General features: G+C 42.9%; 1 protein-coding gene across 2 annotated transcripts in view; it reads left to right on the top strand.

Annotated features, from left to right (window-relative positions):
• The window catches only part of LOC146363650 (uncharacterized), a 69224-nt gene that overhangs the window by 22964 nt on the left and 29262 nt on the right, over positions 1-16998 (top strand). Inside the window, exons 7-8 of one of the 2 annotated variants that reach the window (XR_014799176.1) lie at positions 73-7081; positions 7259-7650. Coding sequence is in view for 1 of the 2 variants with exons in the window: in XM_084918742.1 (XP_084774868.1) it covers positions 73-1891; positions 16026-16199 (1993 nt within the window). In the remaining variant the exon portion in view is untranslated. Of the gene's footprint in view, positions 1-72; positions 7082-7258; positions 7651-16025; positions 16200-16998 lie in introns of those variants that run through there. The other variant, XM_084918742.1, reaches the window with a different exon arrangement.

Consider the following 16998-nt stretch of genomic DNA (forward strand, 5'->3'; position numbering starts at 1 on the left):
AAACTGCTTGATGAATTGAACATTAAGTAATATCTTTTATTATTTTCTTTGATTTGTTTAAAAAATATTTAGAACTTTCTGCTGCTGTTTTTCAACGTGCACTTAAATCTGACCTGAAGAAGAAGTTCCAGTGTGTGTTTGAGGGGATCGCTAAAGCAGGAAACCCAACCCTTCTGAATCAGATCTACACAGAGCTCTACATCACAGAGGGAGGGACTGCAGAGGTCAATGATGAACATGAGGTCAGACAGATTGAAACAGCATCCAGGAAACCACACAGACCAGAAACAATAATCAGACAAGAAGACATCTTTAAAGCCTCACCTGGAAGAGATGAACCAATCAGAACAGTGCTGACAAAGGGAGTGGCTGGCATTGGGAAAACAGTCTTAACACAGAAAGTTACTATGGACTGGGCTGAAGACAAAGCCAACCAGGACATCCAGTTCATATTTCCATTCACTTTCAGAGAGCTGAATGTGCTGAAAGAGGAAAAGTTCAGCTTGGTGGAACTTGTTCATCACTTCTTTACTGAAACCAAAGAAGCAGGAATCTGCAGCTTTGAAGACTTCCAGGTTGTGTTCATCTTTGATGGTCTGGATGAGTGTCGACTTCCTCTGGACTTCCACAAAACTACAATCCTAACTGACCCTAGAAAGTCCACCTCAGTGGATGTGCTGCTGATAAACCTCATCAGGGGGAAACTGCTTCCCTCTGCTCGCCTCTGGATAACCACACGACCTGCAGCAGCCAATCAGATCCCTCCTGACTGTGTTGGCATGGTGACAGAGGTCAGAGGGTTCACTGACCCACAGAAGGAGGAGTACTTCAAGAAGAGAGTCAGTGGTAAGGAGCAGGCCAGCAGGATCATCTCCCACATCAAGACATCACGAAGCCTCCACATCATGTGCCACATCCCAGTCTTCTGCTGGATCACTGCTACAGTTCTGGAGGATGTGCTGAAAACCAGAGAGGGAGGACAGCTGCCCAAGACCCTGACTGAGATGTACATCCACTTCCTGGTGGTTCAGGCCAAAGTGACGAAGGTCAAGTATGATGGAGGAGCTGAGACAGATCCACACTGGAGTCCAGAGAGCAGGAAGATGATTGATTCTCTGGGAAAACTGGCTTTTGACCAGCTGCAGAAAGGAAACCTGATCTTCTATGAATCAGACCTAACAGAGTGTGGCATCGATATCAGAGCAGCCTCAGTGTACTCAGGAGTGTTCACACAGATCTTTAAAGAGGAGAGAGGACTGTACCAGGACAAGGTGTTCTGTTTCATCCATCTGAGTGTTCAGGAGTTTCTGGCTGCTCTTCATGTCCATCTGACCTTCATCAACTCTGGACTCAATCGGCTAAAAGAGAAACAAACAACTTTCAAGCTAAAATTATTTAAAAGACAAGAATCAAGACAAGCCGAATCTACAAAGAAACACTTCTACCAGACTGCTGTGGACAAGGCCTTACAGAGTCCAAATGGACACCTGGACTTGTTCCTCCGCTTCCTCCTGGGTCTTTCACTGCAGACCAATCAGACTCTCCTGCGAGGTCTGCTGACACAGACAGGAAGTAGCTCACAGACAACTCAGGAAACCGTCCAGTACATCAAGGAGAAGCTCAGTGAGAATCTGTCTGCAGAGAAAAGCATCAATCTGTTCCACTGTCTAAATGAACTGAATGATCGTTCTCTAGTGAGGGAGCTCCAACAGTCTCTGAGATCAGGAAGTCTCTCCACAGATAAACTGTCTCCTGCTCAGTGGTCAGCTCTGGTCTTCATTTTACTGTCATCAGAAAAAGATCTGGATGTGTTTGACCTGAAGAAATACTCTGCTTCAGAGGAAGCACTTCTGAGGCTACTGCCAGTGGTCAGCGCCTCTAAGAAAGTTCTGTAAGTAAATATGTCCATCTATCAATCAATCCATTTTCTTCCACTTATCTGGGTTAGGGTCATGGAATCCCCTCCCAGATGAATGAGCTTCTCCCTGGAAGATAAGAACCACCACCCTGGTTGGCCAATACAAACCTGACATAGGAAGGTTTTTCATTCTTCTATACACCTTTTCTTCCTCCTAGTAACACAACATGAGGAATTCCTTCCCAATATAAGGAGTTGTTTAAACATAGTGAAATTATTTGGGGTGAATCGATGGTTCAGTTTAATCACACTCTTGAGCTTGTTTTAAAATATGGCATAGGAACTGAATATTTAACAATGTTTCCTGAAAACCCCCTCTTGTCTGATTATTTTCTGATAAGATTTAAATTTACAATAATTGATTACACAGCAGTGGAGAGTAGACTTCATCACAGTAGATGTCTTTCCAAAAGTGCTGTAACTCAGTTTAAGAATATAATTCACACACTGTTATTTTCTTCAATGCCCAGTACCAACACAGAGTAGACCAGCTACCTGAACGCTACTGCAACAGAGGTCGATTATCTTGTTAATAATTTTGCTTCCTCACTACGTACGACTCTGGATACTCTAGCACCGGTGAAAAATAAGGCGTCAAATCAGACGTACTTGACTCCCTGGTATAACTCCCAAACACGTAGCCTAAAGCAGATAACTTGTAATTGTAAGCTGGAGAGGAAATGGCGTGTCACAAATCTAGAAGATCATCAATTAGCCTGAAGAAATAGTTTGTTGCTTTATAAGAAAGCCCTCCGTAAAGCTAGAACATCTTACTATTCATCACCGATTGAAGAAAATAAGAACCCTAGGTTTCTGTTCAGCACTGTAGCCAGGCTGACTAAAAGTCAGAGCACTGTTGAGCCAACCATCCCTTTAATGTTAACTGTTAATGACTTCATGAACTTCTTTACAAATAACATTTTAACCATTAGAGAAAGAATTACTCATAATCATGTCAAAGATGTAACATTATCTACAGCTATTTTCAGTACCATTGATAATCATTTAGAGACTTTTTCTCCAATTGAGCTTTCTGAGTTAACTTTAGTAATTACGTCCTCCAAACCATCACAACATCTTTTAGACCCCATTCCTACAAGACTGCTCAAAGAAGTCCTACCATTAATTAATGTTTTAATCTTAAATATGATCAACCTATCTCTAACAATCAGCTATGCACCACAGGCCTTCAAGCTGGCAGTAGTTAAACTGTTACTTAAAACCATCTCTAGACCCAGCAGTCTTAGCTAATTATAGGCCAATCTCCAACCTTCCTTTTATATCAAAAATTCTTGAAAGAGTAGTTGTCAAACAGCTAACAGATCATCTGCAGAGGAATGGCTTATTTGAAGAGTTTCAGTCAGGTTTCAGAGCTCATCACAGCACAAAAACAGCTTTAGTGAAGATTACAACCTCCAAACCTTCAACGTGTCTTTTAGACTTTTAGACCCATTCCTAAAACACTGCTCAAAGTCCTGCCATTAATTAATACTTAAATCTTAAATATTATCAAACTATCTCTAATAATTGGCTATGTACCACAGTCCTTCAAGCTGGCAGTAGTTAAACCTTTACTTAAAGAGTCATCTCTAGACCCAGTGGTCTATCTAATAGACTCCAATTTGTTCATGTAGAGTGCTCTTTACACACTAAGGTTAATTATGGAGTTCCACAGGGTTATCTGAGGTTATTGTACTCAGTCCTGAAAATGTTAGAAATATGGTATCTAACCAGATTCTTACTCTGGATGGTATTACCTTGGCCTCCAGTAACACTGTGAGGAACCTTGGAGTAATTTTTGACCAGTATATGACCTTCAATGCAGATCCATCCATCCATTCGCTTCTGCTTCTCCTTTTCAGGGTCGCGGGGGGCGCTGGAGCCTATCCCAGCTGTCATAGGGCGAGAGGCGGGGTACACCCTGGACAGGTCGCCAGTCTGTCGCAGGGCCAACACACAGGGACAGACAACCATTCGCGCTCACATTCACTCGCACATTCACACCTAATGGCAATTGGATTTTCCAATTAACCAACCCCCCCCCCCCTTCAATACAGATATTAAATAAAAATGTAGGACTGATTTTCTTCCGCAACATCTCTAAAATTAGAAATATCCTGTCTCAAAGTGACGCTGAAAAACTAGTTCATGCATTTATTACTTCTAGGCTGGATTATTATGAGTTCTTCAGTCACCTTTCTCACTCACTATGTGTTGATACACCTCTCTGCACTGAATCATACTTGTTATTAATCTCTGGCTCTCTTCCACAGCATGTCTTTATATTAGTGATGGGATTTCCGGCTCTTTTTAGAGATCCGGCTCTTTTTAGAGATCCGGCTCTTTCGGCTCGGCTCACTAAAAACAGCCGGCTCTTTCGGCTCCGAACCGGCTCTTCAGGTTGTTTTGTTGCTTTAATTAATTTATTAACAATAATATAAAATTATGCACAAAAAGAATTACTAATGTAAAAAAAGTGGTTTTATTTATATATGTTTAAATATGGCCTCTAGAGACAAAGCACGTACAAACTCCAAAACACATTTCTAGCGTTAACTGAACTTCCAAAACAGAGCTACCCAGATCACTTAAATTACACAATTGAAAGCATATGTGTATTGTTTGTGTATTTATAGACAAGCACTCATATATATTCAAATAATTAAAAACAAAAGTTCATTTACCTGTTACTACCGCACACCAAATCCGGTCGTTGATACTTCCTGGCTTGTGTAGCCACTATGTAACAAAAGCTCAACACTGCGCCTAGCATTCTGGAACACTTCTGTTGTCTTTTGTACGTGATTCTGAGTTTGTACGTGCTTCTGAGTTTTTACCTGTTTTGGAGTTTGTACATGCTTCTGAGTTTTTACGTGTTTTGGAGTTTGTACGTGCTTCGGGGTTTGTACGTGTTTTGGAATTTTTATGTGTTTTGGAGTTTGTACGTGCTTCTGATTTTTTACCTGTTTTGGAGTTTGTACGTGCTTCGGGGTTTGTACGTGCGTCTGAGTTTTTACGTGTTTTGGAGTTTTTACGTGCTTCGGAGTTTTTACGTGTTTTGGAGTTTGTACGTGCTTCAGGGTTTGTACGTGCTTAGGAGTTTGTATGTGTTTTGGAGTTCGTACCTGTTTTGGAGTTTGTACGTGCTTTGTCTCTAAGGGCCACCATAAATATACTTTATTTATTCACTCCACATAAAATGTAATAAATAAATCATATAATACAAAAACCAACTATTAACATTTTAAACTTTTAACTATTTAAATTTTCAGCTTTTTCCTTTTAAACAAATTTAAAGTGAAACAACATAAAACACCGCAAACCACAACACAATTAAATATAAATTAAAATATGAAAACAAAAAGAAGATGCACATTCTCTGTCATATAGGCCTGCATGAATAAGCTTTCTGAATCCTTTATCACCCGCAACTGAAAATAGTTGTGGATGATTACTATACCTTTCTAATGTGACGTTATTGTCCCTGGCTCTCTTTCTCTGTCTCTCCTTCTGGCTCTGTTCCTGTGCTACTTTGAGTGTAACTACCACCCCTCCCCCTCTTCCCAGCGCAAAGCACAAACCTTGCGTGCGGAGTGAAGCGGAAAAAAGGGCGAGAGAGAGGGTCAGAGAAAGAAAAAAACCCACGGCTCCCAATAAGGAGCTGGCACAGGTCGTTCACTTCAAAGATTCGGCTCTAACGGTGTGTTCACACCGAACGCGATAGAGGCGGCCAGAGCGTCAGGTTTACATGTAAAGTCAATGGAAAGGCGCGATGACCCGCGATTGCGGCTCCCGCGAAAATTCGGAAGCAGATTTGCGTCGCCAAAACGCCTGAAACGCGCGTCAGTCTAACGCGTTTGGAGCGTTTGACTCGCGAAAGTTTTTGTGTTGCATTTTGTGCATACGCGCGTTACGTGTCTACCGCTCGAGTTGGAAAAATCTGAACTCCAGCGTCAAATCGCGCCGCGACAACCAATCAGGAGCCTGGTGACGTGGCTCTGACCTAGGTCAAAGGGGCAGATCCAGCCAAAGCCCTTCATTCTTCAATGGAAGGAAGGCTAATCAGCTCCGTAGCAAACAACCTGGAGCTGTACGACACCAGCTGCTTTCTGTACCGAGACAGGAATATAAAGGACCGAGCTTGGAGGAAGATATGTAAAGAGATCGGGCAACCTGGTAAGTTCATTCATTTCTCTTTTGAAAGTTTTCACTGACCCGGGGAAGCCACACAAAAGCTAGCAAGCCACCGCTATTTTCCCACTGACGTACAAATACCGTTCTGCTTTTATGCATGTTGTCATATAGGAATATATTTTGTTTATTAATAAAGAGCACACAGTGGTCCCGCTGTTCATCCGTCACTGCTTCGCTTTTTCGCTGATTTTCTTTTTCTTTTCTTTTTTTTGCACCGTACAGCATTGCATTCTGCAGCCTGATTGACAAATCTGCTCCATGTTGTGTCTCCTGCGCTTGCCAAATTTATCACGTTTGGTTTTGATAATCATCACGTCCAATAGAAAAAACAGCACAAAAATACCCATAACTATGACCCTCATTCGGAAATACACACCTGCACCGCGAGGGAAAAAGGCGCACGAAAGTGGCAGGCAGATGAAGACAAACCGCGGCATAATAATACTTTTACGTTTTGCAATCTACAAAGGTTTGCACTTTGAGAATCAATTGTGAGAACTGTGACCAATGTTCATGTGTGTGGGGAAAACAGTGTATAAAGTGCTTGGCGACCCATATGGAAAAGATATATATAAATCTTATAAAGTTTTTATCTGTCTTGTATGAAACTTGTATGAAAAGCATACAAGAGTGAAAACACATATAAGATCCCTTGAAAAATTATATAATGAAACTTGTATGTTTTGTATACTTACTAAAAAAAAAAATATGAAAGTAATGAGAAAGTGGCCACTTTCATGAGAAAATCATATATGTTTTTACTATTTCTTTTCCATATGGGGAGGGCCTAGTTATTCTGAGAACCCCTGCTGCAATAAATGAGGGACCACTGTATATACTTTCTCTGATTATATTCAACCTGTTAACATTTAATACTGTATTGATAGAGCCAACTGATTCTGCAGCAGAGCATCCCCTGTTGCTTCTCCTGGCTCCCCAGTCCCTGAGCTCCTGCTGCTGCACCCACAGGTATGTACAGCAAGCACTGATACCTTTTTAGTCGGTGGGATTGCCTTGTGATCACCTTTACTAAATATCTACAACCAATCTGATTATATCCTGTTTTTGTTTTTGTTTTTTTTCAATGTTGAAATTAAAATCTAGTAGCAGCCTTCTCATTTCTTTGTGTTTTGTGCTGTTTTACAGGCCCACAGAGGAGGACGGCTCCGAGGCAGATGAGGGACGGGTCCCAGGACGGGTCCCAGGACGGTCCATCGGCGGTGGAGCTGGCCATCCTGGTGTCCCTGAAGAGTCCACACCAGTCTCCAATGGAGCATTTCCTCCTCAGCCTTGTTCCTGCTCTGGAGAGCAGCTGGGTCCTTTTTATTCCTGTCTCTCTGTAAATACTTATATTTGATATATTTATGTTTAATGTTTTTCTGTTTGAGAATTTTAATATTATTTCAAATAAATTTTTATAATGACTAATGTCTCAGTTCTACTACACAGCAAATGTTGGCACACGACTTGACACATGTAGAATTTATTTCATATTATACTAATGACAAAATATACTAATACAGTGGGATGCAAAAGTTTGGGCAACCTTGTTAATAGACATTATTTTTCTGTATAAATCGTTGGTTGTTACAATAAAAAATGTCAGTTAAATATATCATACAGGAGACACACACAGTGATATTTGAGAAGTGAAAAGAAGTTTACTGGATTTACAAAAAGTGTGCAATAATTGTTTAAACAAAATCAAGCAGGTGCATAAATTTGGGCACCACAAAAAAAGAAATGAAATAAATATTTAGTGTATATCAATGTGTGTGTCTCCTATATGATATATGGGGTGCCTTTGTCTGGACGTGCTTCCCATCCAGAGCTCCACAGCACAGAGGGAAGTTCCAGCGCTCCTGGAATCCCTCTGTGATGGACCGCCAGTCTCCAGGTGAAGGCACAGCCATGAAGTCGTCCACTAGACAGTCCCAGATGGCCGTCGCTACCTGGGGGGTGATCTGGCTCACCGTGGACACACCGACTCTGTAACTGAACACTTGGTCGTGAAGGAGTCCCCGGTGACAAGGAACCTGGACAAAAGTGTTCAAAATTAGTATTATGTGTACTGCAGTTACAAAATACATTATTCAAATTCCAAAATACTTTTGTGATGTCAGATTTAAATCACAAAACTTAAATCTTACATAAAACATTTTGTAATTATAAGGATAATTACAAAATGTATATTAGATAATATCTAAAACATTTGTGTTTTTTTTTAACTTTAACATATCATAATTTGATTGGTAGCAACTTTTGCCACTACAGTGTGCCAATCACTCATAATTCCTAAACATGTCAATCAGGTAGGAATGAAGTAAGACATTAATAGAAATAAAGAGTTGTATGTTGACATGTAGCCCTTTCCTTGCTTAAATCATTAATATTTTTGAAAAATTAATCTGTGATAAGACATAGCTTATCAAGATAGAACCATGTAACTAAAGATGAACCAAACTGTTCACACTTTTATCTAACTCTGTTTTAATAAAGGCTGGTGACCCCTGTTATAGAGTCTGACAGCTGCGGGGATTATATACAAATATTCAACTATACCAGAATTAAACCAGGTCTAAATAAAAAGGAGTGAGTATCACTACAAAGGTTAACTCAGTGGTCCTAATGCTACAGTTTGATATCAGCAAACACCGAGCGCATACATTGATGTGACACCACAGCCATGCTATCATTGCAAACACTGATAACAGCATAAATCGAATTAAATCGGGACTTGATGAGACCTTCTGAGTATCACTAGAAATATTATAAACAGTCGTCTCCGTACCACAGTTTGCTATCAGTAAACACCGAGAGCATTCACTGTTAGCATAGCACATCCATGTTAGCAGTGTATAAATGGATAGTTAAGCATATATTAGCACAGGTATCAATAAAGGACTACCGTATTAAATACTTTTACTAACCTCAGGCAGATGGACAGGCGCTCTGCAGGTGGGATTGAGCGCCTGTAATTGGTGTCTAGACGGGCGATGCTGGGACTGACGAGGGAAAGCAGGTCCTCAAACTGGCCGGTGATATCGCTGGAATCGGCCGTCATCCAAGCGCAGCTCCTGGAGCAAATGGTGAAACTCACCAAACTGCTCACGCCTCTGGAGGACCTGATGGACCCAGGTACGGCGAGGACGTCTTTTACGCCGCGGCTCTGCTCTCCACAGTACATAGAGAAGGGAGACTCTCTCTTCAAGCGCTAGCTCGACAGCTGCCATCTTGCAAAGATACCGGTCTGGCACAACTTCCTCCCACATTCCTCCCACATTTCCGGTTCACGCGCGCTATGGATTTTTCTTGGACACGCGTTGAGGCGCGTCAAATTAGGGGCGTTTGGGGCGTTTTGTTCGCGTCCATCGCGTTCGGTGTGAACACACCGTAAGAGCCGTTTCGTTTGCTAACGACACATCACTACTTTATATGTCTTCCTTCTCTCACCCCAACCGGTCGCAGCAAGTGGCTGGCCCTCCTTGAGCCTGGTTCTGCTGGAGATTTCTTCCTGTTAAAAGGGAGTTTTTCCTTCCCACTATCACCAAAGTGCTTGCACGTAGTTGATTTTTTTCTCTGTATGTATTGTTGTAGGGTCTACTTTACAATATAAAGCACTTTGAGGCAACTGTTTTTGTGATTTTGCGCTGTATAAATAAAATGTAATTGAAAATTAAGTCCAGATCTCACAACAAAAAACAAAAATAAACATTTTAAAAGGAATCAAAATTTCTTTAATAATCGTAAAAATTAAACAATGCTAGCTCTGGGTGATATATGTTACTTAAGCTACATAGAACAATATAGACCACCCAAGACAACACATCCACTGGCACTGGCCCTTTGAGCCTGACACTTCAACACAAAACAATAAAGCCAACTTCCCCAAGAGCTTTCTACATCTAATCATCTACATCAGTGTGTGAATGTGTGTGTAAATGGGTGAATGACTGAATGTAGTGTAAAGCGCTTTGGGGTCCTTAGGGACTAAGTAAAGCGCTATACAAATACAGGCCATTTACCAATTAATGATTATAAACAGAGCTCGGAGAGAGCAAAGTCTTAAAGAACAAACAAACAAACAAACAAAACCAATAAAATTGGAAAGCAATAGCAGCTACTTCCAGCTGATTCTTTAGGGATCAGCACAGTGTATCATCTTGCTCGATCGCACCCAATCTCAGCATCTTCCTGTGTCCCACCAACCTGCTGCATGTTGTTGATCTGTGGAACCAGCACCCCGATGCAGCAAGTCTAGATCAGCTCTCTGTTTAGAAAATTCTAATCTTTGACCTTACCCAGGAGGCAACTGGCTTAAATTGTGGATTTGAAAACTAAGCATCAAGGGTCTGTTACCTTTAAAGGGCTGGAGTAGCTTGTAAGAGCTATTTACACTAAACTGGATTAATACTCAGATTTTTAACTTTACTGTTTCACAAAGGGTTAAAAGGGAATGTGCATAATTTCAACTTTTCTAATGTAGGATATTTTAATAAAACGATTCAGCAGGAGCTAAGAAAAAGCAGAATCAAGTAATAATAATCACAGTATAATAATCACATAACCTGAATTATATTTATTTAATTAACCTGCTCTGATTTAATGGTAACATTTTCTAACCTTAGGGTGGAAAGAGACTACAGAGGAGAAGCATAACCAGAAGAGGCACTTATCTTCTGTTATGCGTTGTTGATAATACTCCACATGGGAAGCAGCATGTCTTGTAAATTCAGTCCTTCAGGAAAATGTTTTCTTTTGAACATTTGGATTTTTACCAGTGGTGGTGTTGTAATCCACCACAGCAAATCTAAGTAGAGAAAAAGGCGAAAACTACAAAAACCAAAGTTTGCCAAAGTTTTGAGTATCTGAGTATTTGTATTTGTATATATGAGGGTAGGAATGCCTGTTTGTGTCTGTGTGTACTTGTTTTTCTATGTTAATGTGTCAGGTCAGGTCTTAGACTTCACCTCTCTGGGAACATCTTAGACGCCCTCAGGTGTGGGGGCCTATTTCCCCTGACCACACTCTTTGCCGGTGGTGTTGCCCCCACCCGTCAATGCGTTGGTTGTTCTCGGTGTACGCGACTGGGTCCTCAGGTGTGTACTGACTCACTCCCGGTGACTGGTTGGCAGGGCCTGGCCCCCATGGCTTGGTGATAGCTCTGAGCACAAGATCGATAGAGGCTGGGGTCTATCACACATACTATGCAAGGCACTTGGTTATGGCGTTCCATGTATGCCTTGCCTGCTAGCATCTTGCACCCTGCTGTTATGTGCTGGATTGTCTCAGGGGTATCTTTACACAGCCTGCACATGGGGTCTTGCCTTGTCTCTATGGATCTTGTGCTCAGAGCTTGTTCCTGCGCTGCTGTGATTAGTGCCTCTGTGCTGTCTTTCAGTCCAGCTTTGTCCAGCCACTGGTACGATTTCTGGATATCAGCCACCTCCGCTATCTGCCAGTGGTACATACCGTGCAGGGGCCTGTCCTTTCACGATGGTTCCTTGTCTTCCTCCTCTTTCTTAGGTTTTCTGCTGCCTGAGGTATTCACTGAGCATGCTGTCAGTTGGGGCTATCTTCGTGATGTATTCGTGGATGTCTCTTGTGTCATCCTGGACTGTGGTGCTGACACTCACCAGTACCCGGCCTCCTTCCACTTAGCGTACAGCGTCAGGGTGCTGGACTTGCATGGTCAGGGGCTTCTTGTCTTGATGTAAGTGGCTTCTATCTCCCTCTTTGGCCAGCTTATTATCTCAGCAGGGTACCTGATCACAGGCAGGGCGTAGGTGTTGATGGCCCAGATCTTGTTCTGAGCTGACCTCCTCAGGACTTGCCTGCACCTCTGCAGGTACGTGGTGGTTGCAGCTTGCCTAGTGGCCTCTTCATGGTTCCCATTTGCCTGTGGGATCCCCATGTACTTATAGCTGTCCTTTATGTCTGCAATGTTGCCTTCTGGTAGTTTGATCCCCTTAGTTGTGACTTCCTTCCCTCTCTTTGTTGCCATCTGACTACACTTCTCCAGTCCACATGATATTTCAATGTCATTGATGTATATCCTGGTGGTGTGGATCACTGAATCGACATCTCGTTCATTCTTGGCATACAGCTTGATGTTATCCATGTACAGGAGGAGGCTGACAACTGCTCCATTCAGCAGTCGGTATCCGTAGCCAGTCTTGTTAATGATCTCACTGAGGGGGTTCAGGCCTATGCACAACTGCAGTGGGGACAGCACTGAGTTCCTGATGAAGGCTCTTAGGGTCCTGTTGATCTTATATACTTCTAGGCATTCCAGGATACAGGTGTGGGGCATTGAGTCATAGGCCTTCTTGGATGTCTGCCACTGTAATGCTTACTGGACCCTGTTCAGGGAGGTTGCTGTGGTCTGTCCTCAGATCCACTGGCCACTGAGCATTGCCATTATGGGTTGCATCCACAGGCTCTTCAAGTATTCCTCAGTCTCCCGCCTTGGTGGTGCTGTTCTCATATTCTTCCCCTGCCACTGAGATTACACCTTGGCTGGTTCTGTGGAGAACAGCTGGTTTATTCGATCTCTCTGGTGTACCTCTTCAAGTGGCTGGCCAAGGCTATGAGTCTTTGCTTGGAAGTTTCCAAGGCCTCATGTATGGACAGCTTGTTATACTTCTTAGGCACCTTCATTTTGCAGCTCTGATAGTTGGCTAACCTCCCTCCCTGCTACCTTGAGCTTAGCCTCTTGTCTCCCTCTCCATGGATGGTACTGCTCATTGTGGCTACTCAACCTGTAGCCAAGCATCTCACTGATCACTCCTGCCGTGGTGTAGATCAGCTTGTTAGTCTCGGTAATCGTGGCGGTAGGTATCGTCCATAGTGCTGCATTCACATCATCTAGTAGATCCTCCAAGGGTACTTCACGTAGCCTTGGTAACTAGCTATGGGGGATCCAGGTTTCAAGCTTCTCCATGATCCTATCTTTCAGGCCAGTTCCCCTCACATTCAACGATCCTTCCAGCGCACTTGGGGCTTGAGACCCAATCTCAGGTGGGGCTGATGATTACTCCCTCCTGATCTGTTGTTCTGGCTCCTCCTTGCCGTACCATGTGTGTTCAGTCTCTAGCTGTGAGAGCAGTACCTTCTTCTGAATGTTGGAACACTAAGCAACTAGTTGATTCACCATCAATGTGGATGTTGGGTATCAAAGATACCTTAGGTCCCGCCAGGGTTACTTGCATAGTAGCATTCCAACAGTGCCCTATTTTTGTCTCTTACCCACCGATGCCTTTTTGTTCCAGTAGCCCACTTCTCATCAGGGTGCTCTGGTTCCTCAACACCTGATGCGGTGGACTCTATTGATCCGGGGGACGTCCGAGCTGGGATGCCTTCATATTCATCTACCTTGCTCTCTCTCTCTCCCTCTATATCTATCTATCTATCTATATATATATGTATATATATATATATATATATATATATATATATATATAAAAAACACCCAGCACGCCCCTGCAGCGGTTTATCCTTCAAGCTTGGGTCCTCTACCAGAGGCCTGGGAGCTTGAGGGTCCTGCGCAGTATCTTAGCTGTTCCCAGGACTGCGCTCTTCTGGACAGAGATCTCCGATGTTATTCCCGGGATCTGCTGGAGCCACTTGGCTAGCTTGGGAGTCACCACACCTAGTGCTCCGATTACCACGGGGACCACCGTTACCTTCACCCTCCACATCCTCTCGAGCTCTTCTCTGAGCCCTTGGTATTTCTCCAGCTTCATGTTCCTTCTTCCTGATATTGCTGTCATTCGGAACTGCTACATTGATCACTACGGCCGTCTTCTTCTGTTTGTCTACCACCACTATGTCCGGTTGGTTAGCCACCACCATTTTGTCCGTCTGTATCTGGAAGTCCCACAGGATCTTAGCTCGGTCATTCTCCACCACCCTTGGGGGCATCTCCCATTTTGACCTCGGACTTCCAGGTTATACTCAGCACAGATGTTCCTGTACACTATGCCGGCCCCTTGGTTATGGCGTTCCATGTATGCCTTGCCTGCTAGCATCTTGCACCCTGCTGTTATGTGCTGGATTGTCTCTGGGGCATCTTTACACAGCCTGCACCTGGGGTCTTGCCTGGTGTGATAGACCCCAGCCTCTATGGATCTTGTACTCAGAGCTTGTTCTTGTGCTGCCATGATTAGTGCCTCTGTGCTGTTTTTCAGTCCAGCTTTGTCCAGCCACTGGTAGGATTTCTGGATATCAGCCACCTCCTCTATCTGCCGGTGGTACATACCGTGCAGGGGCCTGTCTTTCCATGATGGTTCCTCGTCTCCCTCCTCTTTCTTGGGTTTCTGCTGCCTGAGGTATTCACTGAGCACTCGGTCAGTTGGGGCCATCCTCCCAATGTTATTCTTGGATGTTCGTTGTCTCATCCTGGACTGTGGTGCTGACACTCACCAGTCCCCGGCCCCCTTCCTTCCGCTTAGCGTACAGCCTCAGGGTGCTGGACTTGGGGTGAAACCCTCCATGCATGGTAAGGAGCTTTCTTGTCTTTATGTCAGTGGCTTCTATCTCCTCCTTTGGCCAGCCTATTACCCCAGCAGGGTACCTGATCACGGGCAGGGCGTATGTGTTGATGGCCCGGATCTTGTTCTTACCGTTCAGCTGGCTCCTCAGGACTTGCCTGACCCTCTGCAGGTACTTGCTGGTTGCAGCTTTTCTAGCGGCCTCTTCGTGGTTCCCAATCGCCTGCGGGATCCCCAGGTACTTGTAACTGTCCTCTATGTCTGCAATGTTGCCTTCTGATAGTTCAATCCCCTCAGTTCTGACTACCTTCCCTCTCTTTGTTATCATCCGACTACACTTCTCCAGTCCGAACGACATTCCAATGTCATTGCTGTATAGCCTGGTAGTGTGGATCAGTGAATCGATGTCTCGTTCACTCTTGGCATACAGCTTGATGTCATCCATGTACAGGAGGTGGCTGACAACTGCTCTGTTCCGTAGTCGGTATCCGTAGCCAGTCTTGTTAATGATCTCACTGAGGGGGTTCAGGCCTATGCAGAACAGCAGTGGGGACAGAGCCTCTCCTTGGTAGATCCCGCACTTGATGGTAACTTGTGCTATGGACTTGGAGTTGGCCTTCAGTGTTGTACGCCACATCCCCATTGAGTTCCTGATGAAGGCTCTTAGGGTCCCGTTGATCTTGTACAATTCTAGGCATTCCAGTATCCATCTGTGGGGCATTGAGTCATAGGCCTTCTTGTAATCAATCCAGGCAGTGCACAGGTTGGTCAGTCTGGTCTTGCAGTCTCGGCTGACTGTTCTGTCTACCAGTAGCTGGTGTTTTGCGCCTCTGGTATTCTTGCCAATTCCTTTCTGTGTCCCGCTCATGTATTGACCCATGTGCCTGTTCATCTTAGCCAATATGATGCCTGACAGGAGCTTCAGATCTGGCGTCTGGAACTATTTTGGTTTTCATGTGAAGTATGACCCTACTTAAGCGCGTCAAGAACAAAAGTACAACAGTATGTCGGATGTGCCACGCAATGCTCAATTACAAATAAACTCTATTTTCCACAGATGAGTGATTTCTCCATCAGATATATATATATATATTTTAAATTATTTTGTTGTTTCAGAAACATTTAATTTAAAAACTGTACTTTTGAGTTAAAAAAATATTTATAATTTTAATAACTTGGCACACACACACATATATATATATATATATATATATATATGTGTGTGTGTGTGTGTGTGTGTGTGTGTGTTTGTTTGTGTGTGTGTGTAAAGTGAAACACCCTCATAGTTTTCACCAAGAAAAACTGAAGTTGTTTTTGTTTGTCAGAGTTAACTTTAATGTCATTTATTCAAGCATGATTTTTGTTGTCTTTATTCAATAATAAAGGTGATTAATATAATCTAATTATAATTATCTCTTCAGATTGAATGGGTGTAACCTGTCAAAGAGAAGCTGTGAAGCTCTGTCCTCATTTCTCACTCCTCAGTCCTCTAGTCTGAGAAACCTCGACCTGAGTAACAATAACCTACAGGATTCAGGAGTAAAGCTTCTCTCTGACTGGTTGAAGAGTCCACACTGTAAACTGGAAACATTCAGGTAACCATGTGTTGCTATGTTTTTACTTTTTTAGTTTCAGATTTACTATTTCAGTCTAAGTCAGAGGAAAGTGCTCCATTTTTGTCATGTTTAATATAATGGTAAATGAACTGGTTATTATATAACACTTTTCTACTCTTCTGAGCACTCAAAGCGCTTTATACAACTTGTGCATTCACCCATTCACACTCATTCGCACAAGCACATTTGTCTAAGTGCTTTTTTTTTTTTAGCTAATATTCACACACATTCATACTCCGATGGATACATCGGAGAGCAATTTGGGGTTAGTATCTTGCCCAAGGATATGTGGCATGCAGACTAGGAGAAGCCAGGAATCGAACCACCAACCAGTCCTGAATTAACAAGAAATATTGGGCATTCCATCTCAAAGAACCATGTTTCTTCTGCTCTGTCATCGTGGATTTGCAGACAAGTGTTTATGGTACAACATATATGGTGACTGATCCTAAATTTGGGCTTCATCTATTAACTTTTTTTCAAGATATGTAATCTTACAATTGGCCTGTGAACCCATTTTCAGGGTTTTTCACACACTAAAAGCTCCAGATACTTACACTTGATACCATTACCTTGGCCTCCAGTAACACTGTGAGGAACCTTGAAGTCATTTTTGACCAGAATATGTCCTTCAATGCACATATTAAACAAATATGTAAGATAGCTTTCTTCCATTTGTGCAACATCTCTAAAATTAGAAATATCCTGTTTCAGAGTGACACTGAAAAACTAGTTCATGCATATATTTCTTCTAGGCTGGACTTCTCTAACTCATTAT

This window comes from Perissodus microlepis, chromosome 22, assembly GCF_051167445.1.
Source record: "Perissodus microlepis isolate ML-2025 ecotype Zambia chromosome 22, ASM5116744v1, whole genome shotgun sequence".
In the NCBI taxonomy this organism is placed as follows: Eukaryota; Metazoa; Chordata; class Actinopteri; order Cichliformes; family Cichlidae; genus Perissodus; species Perissodus microlepis.